At 55.4% G+C, this 12,213-nt stretch overlaps 1 protein-coding gene across 5 annotated transcripts in view; it reads left to right on the top strand.

Moving 5' to 3' along the window:
• Positions 1-38: 38 nt before the first annotated feature.
• Positions 39-12,213, top strand: part of SCYL3 (SCY1 like pseudokinase 3) — a 28,263-nt gene continuing 16,088 nt past the window's right edge. For 2 of the 5 annotated variants that reach the window (XR_003045103.1, XM_025043978.1), the window contains exons 1-8: positions 3,743-3,946; positions 4,628-4,813; positions 6,525-6,638; positions 7,590-7,646; positions 8,547-8,649; positions 9,759-9,870; positions 10,273-10,374; positions 11,496-11,573. Coding sequence is in view for 4 of the 5 variants with exons in the window: in XM_025043978.1 (XP_024899746.1) it covers positions 3,782-3,946; positions 4,628-4,813; positions 6,525-6,638; positions 7,590-7,646; positions 8,547-8,649; positions 9,759-9,870; positions 10,273-10,374; positions 11,496-11,573 (917 nt within the window). In the remaining variant the exon portion in view is untranslated. Of the gene's footprint in view, positions 1,425-3,742; positions 3,947-4,627; positions 4,814-6,524; positions 6,639-7,589; positions 7,647-8,546; positions 8,650-9,758; positions 9,871-10,272; positions 10,375-11,495; positions 11,574-12,213 lie in introns of those variants that run through there. The other 3 variants (XM_025043980.1, XM_025043979.1, XM_006907816.2) reach the window with 3 other exon arrangements.

The following is a 12,213-nucleotide window of genomic DNA, read 5'->3' on the forward strand; positions in this document are numbered from 1 at the left end:
GCCGGCGGCCCCGCCCCAGCCGGGGGGCCGGGGGTCGCCGCCCTGGGACGCCGCCCTCGTGCCCCACAGCGTCCCGTCTCCGCAGAGACCAGGCTGGTCCTTTTGGTCCAAAGGCTTCGTCACGTGTTGCTGGTCAGCCGGCGCCGCCGGCTTGACTTCAGCACAGGGAACACCTGCAGCAGAGCGGGCCGAGGGCCCGTCGTCATGTCGTCGCCGGAGAACCAGGGTCGGCCCACACTGGGGGACCTTAGAACGCGCAGCGCGGGCCATTGTCTTCGGAACTCGCAGAGGTCGCCGCGGTTCGTCGTGAGACGAGCAGAGGGAGAGATGGGCCCCTGAGGACCCGGATGTCGTAGTCGCGTGCCGGGGTGGCCCAGGGGCCTGGTTGAGGGCGGCCCTAATCCACAGGTGGCCCCGAAACTTGTGGTGCTGCCCAGGAAAGCCAGGGAGTGGAGGAGGGCAGCGAACACATTTGAGGCCGTGATGCACTCTCGGGTCAGACGCTGCCCGCTCAGCGTTTTCTCGCAGAGTGGAGATGGCCACCAGCAGCACAGCGCTGGGTGCCCTTTTCTGCCGCCTTGTGACTTGTTTCAAAGCCAAAAGATTTTGTGTTTTCCCTTTTACTCCTCAAAACGAGACAGAGTGTTTTGGAAGTCCAGGTGTTACTCTTTATGGTCTTACATTTCCCTAAGTCCATTTTAGCTGAGTTGTCATTTTTGTATCAACAGTTTTTGTGCCTCTTAAGATAGTCATGTAAAAAATTAAGAATTAACTGCTTTTATGTCATTCTCGAATTGCAGTCAACAGCACATCTTTTTATTTCCCCCTACTGAAGTCGACACTGGACCCCAAATATTACGGTCCTGCTCGGTAAGCATTGCACTGATGGTGTCAGGAGACGTCCGTCAGCGTTAATCGTGCTCAAAACACTAAAAAAGGATCCTTACTCTCAAGTTCTCTCAAGAAAGGGAGCGGTTCCTTGTTAATTTTTAAGTGGTCTTCCTTAGATCCAAAATATACACTGCTAAGAAAAATGACCAGTTTTAACCTTTGGCTAAAGCTTTCCCAACCCTGAACTGTTAATTCTCTGGCAGTGAAATTCGTAATACTAAGTCGAAGGTTATTAGATGCCGTAAGCCTCCTGCTGTTTAGAAATGGCCAGGGCCGTCCCTCTGCGCACCTCGGCCAGAGCACCGCCCCACAATCCTGGTGACCGTCTTCTCTCTCTCACAGGTTCGTATTAAGAGTAAATAAGCAGCGTGATTTTCTGCCAAGAGGATTTTCATTTTCTGGCAGCTCCTCGGGTTGGCTTTCATGGAAAGCTGTATCTCGTGTCCGGCAGAGCCAGGCTGCTTCAGTGACACTTTGCAGAGCGACACTTCTGGAACTCTTTCCTCTAGTTGGACCAGTGTTTCAGATAGGAGGTAGAAGCAGTTTTCCGCTTTTGGAATGGAGTTGGTTTCCGAGAACACAGCCGCACTCAGGCTCCCTCTGGTGTTCCCCGTGGTTGTAGGGTGTCAGTGAGGGGGCGGATCTCAAGCTGGGCCACCTGGAGCTGGAGGGTAGCAGTGCACCCCGGCCGGTCTGACCAAGCCACTCTCCCTTTGCCCGCTGCGGCCAGTTTTCTGCCTCCCCTTGGCTGTGGCCGCGGCCTGACTCCCTCAGGGCACCCTGCTGCCTTCAGCTGTGCCGCTAGCGGGCAGCATGGTCTCTTGTTCCTTCAGAGTCCTGGTTGGCTCTTCATCCAGGTCTCGGGTCCTAGTGATGGCACCTGACCCATCAGCCACGCGGGAGAAGAGGGGAGCAAGATCCAGGCACTAGCCATGCCCCCTGACTCAGTGGGGTGGGGCGTTGCCATAGGCGGCGGGCACCCCACTCTGTACGGTGAGATTAACAGCTGCCCCCCCACCCCACCCCACCCCACCGCTGCCCTAGGTCCGGCGTGAACACTCGCTTTATTTGTAGTCCCGGGGGAATGTTATATGTAGTTGAAACACTTGGCAAACAGTATGTTTGATACTGTTTTTGTTTTTTATTTTTCTAGTTTAAGAAAGATACATTGCTAGGTAGGTAGGGACTCAATGGATTTGTTGCAAAGCCGACTTCTAATCCTCAGAATTGGTCTTGGATTTTGAAAACCTTCATTTTTACCTGGCGTTGGCCGCCGTACGTGGCATGCGGGTCTGCGGGCGCTTGAAATGCTCTGTTTTCGGCGCGTGTCTTGACCAGTGTCATGTGCTGTGATGACAGCGTTGTGCGGAACTTCAAGCGGAGAAACAAGTCCGAGCAGAGGCTCTGTGCATAGTGATTGGTGGGGGCGTCTCTATCAAAGGGTCTGGATTTTAAACTGAAGTTTTGAAAGGTCTGCGTAAAGTGTTTCTTAGAACTGGCCGCTTGCCGTGTCGGCAGAGTCAGACTTCTTTTTGTTTTTTTAGATGGTAAAGCCATAATTGAAATCTGACTGCCACACATTTTTCAGACATAAGTTGTTTGGTCTAAAGAGGGTTTAAAAAATTTGAGCCAGCGTTGAAAAATAGTTTCGTTTCCACATGGATATCCAGGCTCCTTGCCCCTTCTGACCGCGGCGTGTCTGGCAGCCGGGCCTGCGGTCCTGGGTGGCGGGGCGGCCCCCCCCGGAGGCAGCCCCTCGTGGTCGGTCCTGTGCCCTCTGCCGCTGTGTCGCCACTGCCGGACTGCGGGATACTGCCAGTGGTGACCCCATGGTAAAGAAAGGTTTGGGGGGGCAGGCACACGTATGCCTGTGAGTAACCCATGATCTTATACCCACTTTCCCAAGTGTGTGTGTAGATGTAGGTATGTAATGTCGACTTCTTTTTAAAACTTTACTGAAGTATAATTGACATACAGTGGACTGAACGATTTTAAAAGTTTGGCATTTGTAATTGCGCATCACCATAATCTTATAAGACAATGAGTGTGTGCACCACCCCCCCAAAGTTTCCTTGTACCCCATGCCATCCCTTTCACTCCCCCCGCCCCACCCCCGCCGGCAGTCCCTGATCTGTTTTCTGTCATTAAGAGTACTTTGCACTTTCTAGAATCTCATCTATGTGGGGTTTTCTAAGCGTTTGAGATGATGCTTTTTTGTACTCTCCCCTTGCTACTTAGCCTAACTTTGAAGAGCAGCAAGGCTGCACTTGTTCTTGTTTGTCGTCATTCGTATTCGGTGACTTGTCTGTTTCCGTCCCATCTCCTGGGTTCCAGGGTTTTCCCTCGCTTATAGGAGGTCCCATTGGTTAACAGGTTTTTCGTCGTCTTTAGATATCGTCTCTGGCTTGTACTGTTTTCCTTTATAATTAAGTTATTTTAGATGTAGATAGTTTTACCACCTTTGAATACTTGAGTTCGGCAGCACCTTCCCGGGGAGGCCGGCCTGCGCGTGGGTCGGGGAGCGAGGGCGACCCTGTGCTGTTGGACAGAGGGCCTGTTCTCCGCCAGGTGCGGCCTGTTCTCCACCAGGTGGGTGGCCAGGTGTGTGTCATGGGATCAGGAGGGGGAGGCAGTGGCAGCAGTTATTAGCAGGTACATGCATTTTCTCTAGAGCTGTTAGGTGCTCACTGACAGGCGTTGCTGGTCACATGCTGAGCATTTACCCTTTTTGTTGTCACGTGGCCCAGTTCACGGGGCTCGTGGAAACCGGCAGATTGGAGCAGCTGCGTCTGGATTCTGGGCTCACGCTGCAGGTGGAGGCTGGAGTTTGAACCGAAGTCTGTTTCCTCAGGTCTGCGAGGCGCGGGAGGGGCTGTGCGCAGCCTCCAGGATGGGAGCAGAGAGCAGCGCCGTGCGGAGCTGTGCCTTGGAGGGGCCCCCGGTCACCTTGCCCTCGGGCCTGGCCGTGTACCCCGCTGTCCTGCAGGATGGCAGATGCGCCTCCGTGTTTGTGTATAAGAGAGAAAACGAAGACAAGGTCAACAAAGCCGCCAAGGTGTGTGACAGGTGACGCTTAATACTTTTTACTATGAAAAATGTGAATAAAGGCCCAACGGGGGGGCCGTAAGGACCGGCATCGACACTCAGGTCCTGTAACTGCCCCCTGCCCCACAGTGGAGGCCACGCGAGCCTCGGTCCTTTCTCGCCAGGTCACGCTGCTGGTCGGGGTCTGCCCTGCGCGTGCTGGTGCAGCGTCACCCGAGCCCTGCGTGGGGTGCAGGCGCCAGGGCGTCTCCTCCAGCGCTCCCCTCGCCCGGCCTGCCTTCCCTCCTCCCTGCGACTCTTGTGGCCAGAACGATGGCAGGGCTTCTGCAAGGGTCTGGCCACCTTCGCGGCACCACCCTGCACCCTCTGCGCACGCTGTGGCAAGGGACATCCCTAAACCAGGAGACGCCCCTCTGAGGGTGTCTCCTCCCCAGATTTTGACAGCCCTCCGTGGTCTGCTGCGCGTTTACCTTTCAGAGTTCCCAGGTAGCAGTTATTTAAATGTCGTAAGGTCACAAGGAGTAGCTTCTCCTTTGCCTCTTTTGCAATCCGGGGACGGCCGAGAAGGTAGGGAGTGGGAAAGGACCTTGAATACAGTTCTCCGTTTTCCGACTTTTACTGCAACATGTATGTAACGATAATGTGGTTGTGAGTCATTAACTTCAAAATTCTTCTGTTTGTGTTTTTAAAGCACTTGAAGACCCTTCGTCACCCTTGCCTGCTGAGGTTTTTGTCTTGTACTGTGCAAGCCGATGGCATTCACCTCATCACTGAGCGCGTGCAGCCTTTGGCAGTGGCGCTGGCCACGCTGTCCTCTGCAGAGGTCTGCGCCGGGATCTACGACATACTGCTGGCCCTCGTGTTCCTTCACGACAGAGTACGTAGCCTGGGCACGGCCACCTCGCGGGCTTCGATGGAGCCCGGGGCCTTGCCTGTGTGGCGGTGCTGTAATCGTGGTTCGTACAGAAGTCACGAGTTCCCGTTCCCACAGGAGCGCTTCCCGGGGGACGGGGACACATTGGAAGGCACAGAGGTGCTGCAGAGACGCGGCCTGTGGCCTTGGGCAGCGAGCTCTCCACCCTGGGCGGTCCGTCACGGACTTCGTTTCAGTTAACGCGTCTCCCTGCACCTGCGCGTCAGGCTTTACCTGAAAATAGCTGGAGCTGGTCTCATCGAGACACAGGTTTCGCGTCCACGCCGCGGACCAGAGCTCCTGTGTCTTCAGCTCTGTCCCATTTTCAGTTTTGAAGAAGTTATTTCTCAGAGGCGGAGTTTTACGCATTTCTCCCCATTTAAGCGGGTTGTGCCGGTGAGCGTCAGCCCTCAGCACTGCAGAGTGTGCGGCTCCGCAGGCAGCGTGGTTCCGGTCCACTCCGGTCTGCTTCCCGACCGTGACCGGAGCGCTGCCGTTGCGCTATGGGGTTTGCATCCTGCAGTGTCGAGGCCTCGGGCAGCTCCCCGAGACTAAACAACACCAGGTGCGGGTTAGAAACACTTGCGTTTGACCCACCTCGATGGACGTTTTTTAAAAGTTTTCTCTTGATGGGAGACAGACTTTCCGAATATCACTCTGGATTTGTCTTCTCTTAAAAGCAGCCTCGGGTTCACGAGAGTCATTCTTGCTTCACTGAGGTGGAGTATTTTCTCGATTGGGAAGGTGCAGGCACATGGTGACAAGTGTGACGGGCACACGGGGCAAGGCCCGCGTCTAGACCTCCCCAGAGGCAGCCACCTGACGGCGCGTCAGTCCCCAGGTGTTAGTGCGGGGACAGCAAATACCTGTGCGCTGAGTCGCCTTCATTTTTTCTGAGGCGGAAACAAGCCATCCATACTATTTTAAGCGTTCCTTTAATACGTATATGTACTGGGCTCTTTTGTGTAAAAATATCCTGGGTAGAGTATTTTTTCATTTATTTTTTCTGGTTAGAGTATTTAGAACGTACTCGTTTACTAGAAGGTTTCATCGTTTGGGACGAGGACGTATTTCAGTCGTACTCTCATTCTTTCTTTTTCCTTCTCGTTGGCTTTTACTATTTTTATAGTTTTAAACTTGGCTTTCCCGTGGTCCGTGGCGTATTTCTGGTGGTCTTTATTCCATTTTCCTCTTCAGGCAGAATTTTTTACTGCCTACTTACAAGATTTCAGGTGAAGTGGATTTGGGTTAAGGGTAGAATTTGGTGAGAAAGAATTTAGAGGAGAAAATTAATCCAGTAACTTAGGAGAGCAAAGAAAAATGTCATCTTTAAAGGCACTGGCAGCAAACACGAAGGTCGTAACGGTCTGTGAGACCACGTTTGGGGACACGTGCGTCTCCTGAGTCCCATGGGAGCGGGGTGTGCCATGTCTGTGCAGCGCCTCAGTGTCTCTCAGGCTGCCTCACGGGCCGGGGGAGGTCATGGAAGCCTCTCCACTGTGTTTTCCCCTTTTTCTGACTTCATGGTGCTCGAGCAGGCTCACTCAGCTTGTCATTCTGTCAAGCTGGGTTCCATTTACCGAGCCCTGTCTTCTTTTTGGTGGTTAGTATTTCATTTTGTAAAACTCCTGCTTCAAGAGTTACAGTGGCAGTCACTTTCCTTTTCGTCCTCCAGGGCCACCTGACACACAACAACGTCTGCTTGTCGTCTGTGTTTGTGAGCGAAGACGGGCACTGGAAGCTCGGGGGCATGGAGACAGTGTGCACAGCCCCCCAGGCCACAGCGGAGGTGAGCTGACCACGGCCTGCCTTGTGCCCGGGCCCCCGCAGGCTCTGGCACCGGCTCTCACCGGGGGCTTTCCTTCAGCGTCAGGGGACTTTTTGTCAGTGCTCACATTCGTGGAGATGCGGGATTTTGTTCTTGATGGGCACTGGAGGGCATCCATTCTTTGCTCCTCATTTTTAGCTGAGGAACCCAAGACAGAACATGGCTTGCTCTCATTTTTAATTACTCTGCTTGTGTGGTGTCCTGTACGTGATGACACCACGGAGTGTTGAATGTTGGAGTCACTTACGTGTCTGTCTGCCTTGCCGGGTGTGACAGCATCTTACACTTACCATTACGGCTCCACCTAGGACAGCGGGGTCCACGAGCGCCCGCTGGGGGCCCGGGAACTGACTGACTGCACTCGTCTCCTGTTCCTGGGGCCCTTGGTGGTGGTCGGGACATACAGTTCTTGACAAATGATTTTCGAGTCAGTGAAAGAAGGCGCTTGTTCTGTGGATGCTGGTTTTGTCTCGGTAGCTGATGAGGCTCTGAACACCCGTATCTCCTGTGGCAGCAAGCCTTAGGTGGGCTCGATTCAGGGAGGAGGTCGACAGGCTGTTCCATGTGGGGACAGCTTCCCCCTGTTGACATCTGTGCGGGGAGCGAGAGTCCTCAGTTCCCACACCAGGAAGTTCCTCTGGGGCACCTCTCAGAGCAGAGGGCGTCCGCTAAACCAGCTGCAGGGACAAGGGAGAGCAAACTTTCGTTCGTTTTCCACTGGGCCTTGTGCCGTGCCAGGCACTGCACTCACGTTTTTCTGTGGGGAGGGATTTTAAATTGGCACCTTTAACATGTGGCAGTGGTTTGAGGGTTTCGTAGCCGCTGTTCCCGTTGTTCGTCGCGTCGGTAACTCGGTGTGAGAGATTGGTCACCAGACACATGCGGCTTCTTTTCCCTAATGTCTCCGTCTAGTTCCTGAGGAGTCTGCAGTCAGCACGAGACCCGGCCTGCATCCCTCCCGAGGAGATGGTGAGGTGACACGCGTCCCCACAGCGGAGGCCGCTTCGTAGGCCTGACCGGAGCCTCCGCCTGCCCCCTCACTGCAGAGGCCTCACCCCTCGGCCTTGAGGGCCTCCACCGGGCCTCACCGCCACAGCAGGGAGCCTTTTCCGGGCACCCAGCTGACACTGGTGTACAGACACCTGGGATACTGTCTAGAGGTAGCGGGACCTCGGTGGGGACAGGTCGGTGCCTCCTGCTTGTTTCCCGGTGACCCTGTACTTCGCTGGAAGGCAGGAGAGCTGGGTGGCAGCACCCGCCTCCCCTGCTCCCCGCGGCCAGCGAGACCCCGAGGTCGCTCGGGGCGGTGGTTGGCGGTGCTGGCGAGGAAGAGCCGGGTTCACCGATTGAGTGGGAAGCAGTCGCTCCCGCTCAGCTTGTCCTCATACTCGCTGTAAACTGCCACCGGTCCCCAAAGACACAGTCAGCGTGCTTTTTAGGAAATACGACTAACTGTCCACGTCCACTTAGCTGTAGACCTAAGACTTGAAATGAGTCAGGTTCGTCCACGTTAGTCCTGTGCGCGTAGACTGCCGTTTTCAGTCAGTTCAGGGTCTGCCTAGCGTTTTGAGAGAAAGGAACAGAAGGTGCCATCGGGCATCTCAGGGTCCGGCTCGGTGGTGTCCGAGCAGCCGGCTGCCACCTGGTGCGTTTCTGCACGCGCGTTTGCCGGCAGCGCTGGGCGCCGACGCATTTTTTCTCCAGTTGCCGTCACGTAGTTTTGAAAGGCACAGACCTTAGGAGCCTATAAATGAGCCGCTGCTGCACTGTCAGCCGGGAGCGCCCTGAGTGCAGAGTGGGGGGCTCCGCGGAGACGGGACGCGCTCCCCAGGGCAGCTGCGATGCTCTGACGGCTTGTCCTGCTTCTAGTCTCCAGAATTCACAGCCCTGCCGGAGTCGCACGGACATGCGCGGGACGCCTATTCGTTCGGGACGCTGGTGGAGAGTGTGCTCACTGTCCTGAGCGGGCAGGGTGAGTTGGCGTCACGCACCGCGTCCGCAGGCTGAGTGGGAGACCACCCACGCCGCCTTCGTGCAGGTCCCAAGCCCATGTCTTCGATGAGAGCGGGAGCCTGTCCCTTCCCCAGTGGCCTGGGCGGGCCGCTCTGATGGCGGGAGAGATCCTTGCGGCTCCTGAGTCCGCCTTGTCAGTAGGAAGCCCCTCGAACGCTGGCTGTCAGTATCTCGTGTCATCGCCTTGTTATTTGGAGTTGGTTTTGATCATCTAAAGACTTGATTTGAACCAGCCAGTAAGTTAACTAATGCTGATTTACGTGTAATAACCGGAGTAGAGTAAAATTCAAACCTCGTTACTAGTTTCTAAGTCAAGCTTAACATTTCCTTGGTTCTTCCAAAGCCCTTTTGAGTTTTTTTTCTTGATGTGACCTACGCGTTGCCTTTTCCTTCCTCTGTCCCCGGAAGCCGGGCTGCTGAGCACACGCGTTCTGAGCTCCCGAGCTCGGCGGCAGCCTGCCCCTCCTCCGGCCCCCGCCTTCAGGTGTCCCCCTACTATGGCCTGGGGCGTGGGCCGCAGGCCCCTCACTGGCCCACCTGGTGCTGCGAGGCTTCGGGCGGCCCTGACGCAGTGTCTCCTCTCAGGCTCGGGTGGGCTCGGGAGCTCCCGGCCCTGTTCCGCTGGCCGCTCACGACTGTCCCAGCCTTGGTACTTGAGGACGCAAGCGGAGCAGAGGCCCTGTGGGTGGAGAACACCTTCCTCCCCACTGGTCCTGGTGGTGGGCCGTGTATCATCCTTAGGGGACCAAAATGCCATCCTCAGCTCACTTGCCCTGTCCAGGGATGAGTGGCCCCGGCCGGCAGGGCCCGCACACCTGGGCAGGCAAAACCTGCTCTGGGCCCGAGCCAGTTGAGCCGACGCCAGGATGCGTGGGCTCAGGCGGGCGGTGGGTGGCCGGGCGCCCTCCCGCTCTGCCAGGGAGTGTGGCCGCGGAAGCCGGAGCTATTTGGCAACAGCCAGGGCTCTGTCTGTTTGGGCTTTTACAGGTTGGTTTTGCTCCCGTCAGTCTGCAGCCGTAGCGGCCTGAGAGGGGAAGGCACTGGACACTAACTGGGTCTGGGTTTCAGTTTCAGCGGCCGCCCTCGCCAGCTTCCAGCAGACCTTGCGCGCAGCTCTGCGGAACCCCGTTCCCCAGTGTCGGCCCGCGCTCCGCACCTTACTGTCCCACGACCTCTTCAGGTGAGGCGTCTCGCGTGACACACCGGCCTGCTCTCTGGCACACTCGCAGCACCAACTGGAGCGGTCCCTTTCCTCAGTTGTCAGGAGAGGCTGAGTCGTGTCCCCGTGGGAAATAGAGGGAGGACCTGGGTTGCCTCTCAGGTTCCTGTCGCCAAGAGGAAGTTTCAGAAATACTTGATGGTCATAAAGGCTGGTTTAGAAACGGAGCGGGACTCAGGCTTCTGAAGAAGGAGCTGGGCGGGGCCCACGGTTCAGGTCCCAGTTCATTGAGAAAGTTAAGCATGGCCTCTCCCCTCTACCGCTGTGCCCTTGATAAGAGTTTGTTACTGTTGACATTTTCTTTTGTTGGGTTTGGGAAATGAGCTTATTTTTCTTAGGCAGAAGATTGTTTTCTTTGTTTAGTAAGACGTGCTGGAAGAGCAAAGAAGTCGATTTAGAGGGAGGGGCAGAATATAACTTAATACTGTCGCTGGATTCAGAGATGTTTTTGAACCTCTCTTCAAGGTTAGTTTTAATTATGTGTCCTTCATTTTTTTACCTCCCTGACTGCAGAACTTCTGCTCAGGTTAATTCCACATTCATGACTTTTATTAGCAAAACCTGTCCTATGTCATTTTGTAACTAAAACTACGTGTTTGCAGTCAGGGCCTGAGAAAAACTGAGCTAACGGTCTCGAGGGGGAGTGGTTCCCCCAGGACAGGACTGGGGGTGGCAGTAAACAGGCAGGGGCGTTGTTCCTTGTAGTTATTAAGGATTTATTTATCATTTGTTTTAAAGAAACTGTTGAAAACATTTACCTTGGAGGAGTCTTAACCAAGGTATTTCCACGTTCTTTTGGATAATTTATAGTAATACTTTTTTACCTTGATATAAAGTCTCATCCTTTACAGGAAATAAATCCTCTCATCACTGTGTGTGACAGGAGTTCGTTAGTAAGAACTGTACTTTATCAGGAGAGGAGAGCCAGAAACACCCCGGGCCCCCCCCAAAATCCGAGTGTTGTGGGGAGAAGCCGGTGGGGGTGACAGCGGTGGGGGGCCGTTCCTTAGACTGCAGCTAAGACACTTTCGCGTCCTCTCCCCATGGCCGGCCAGCGGGACAGGTGTGAGTGCGGCTGGGGGTCGGGCAGTAGGACATTAGCTGGCCAGTCTGCCGCCTCTGTGACTGGTGGCCCTACAGGAAGCTGACCACCTTCCCCGCCTGGCTGGAGAAACAAGACACGTCCCTCCGTCCCCAGCCCTCTTGGACACTTCTTACTTCCCAGGAAGAGACTTGAGAATCAGTTGTTCGATGACAGTACCATTTCTCCCAGGACACTCCATTTAACCACATCCCGTCATGACAGAAAACGTGGATGGTTTCGATGGTTATTTAAAAAGCACACGGTTTGTTAGCATGTGTGCACACGTGTGTGTGGTTAAGCATGTGTCTTCATAGATCTTCCTGATGCTCCTAAAATAGCAGATTCCCTGGGCTCCTTCCCTAGTGCTCACCTCCTAGGCTGCCTAGTGACAGCAGAGCCTTCTGTGTGGCACAGGAGAATGTTTCTTTGTTGACTCGTACAGCCCAGTGTTTGACATGCCTCCTCTAATCTGCTGTCCTGCATGTTTTTGTTTGGCATTTAGGAATGATTTTCTAGAAATTGTGAATTTCTTGAAAAGTTTAACATTGAAGAGCGAAGAGGAGAAAACTGAGTTCTTTAAGTAAGTTCAGACGTTACCCCCTAAACTGCAGTGACACGGATTAGGCCCACGTGACCACCAGGCGGCCTCGAGGTCGGGCGGGCATTTGGGGTCTCAGTGCAGTTTACTGCACCTTCCTCCATGTCACGCTCTGCCGGCCCGCGGGCTGGGCAGCCCAGTGAGGGCGTCAGATGCAGGCGGAGGGTCCGTGGGCAGAGGGAGCGTGCAGGGGCGGGGGGGGTGTGAACGAACAGAGTGGCGTGCAGCGTGTCTTGCGTGTGGAGCGACAAGCAGGTCATCTGCAGGGCAGGTGCCAAGGCCAGGACAGGCGTGGGGTGGGCACCGTCGTGCAGCCTTGAAGAGTGCTGACCCGTAAGGCGGGACTCTGGCGCCGACGCCGTCCGGGGAGCGAGAGCAGCTGCGAGACGGTCATTCTCCCCCAAAGGGGCCGCTCGGCGGTGGGCGGCTCCGGCTCACCTCGTCCGGGGCTGGGGCCAGGCAGACAGCCCCACATGGCCAGGGCGGTGCATGCGAGGCCACACGTGGGCGTCTGCGGTATGGAGAGGAAGATGTTGAGGTGAGGTCTTAGTGATCGTCACCTGATGATTAGGGGGCGCTGGAGGGCCGAGGGCCCAACATGCAGGGCAACGGTGAGTTCCAC

This window comes from Pteropus alecto, unplaced genomic scaffold, assembly GCF_000325575.1.
Source record: "Pteropus alecto unplaced genomic scaffold, ASM32557v1 scaffold101, whole genome shotgun sequence".
In the NCBI taxonomy this organism is placed as follows: Eukaryota; Metazoa; Chordata; class Mammalia; order Chiroptera; family Pteropodidae; genus Pteropus; species Pteropus alecto.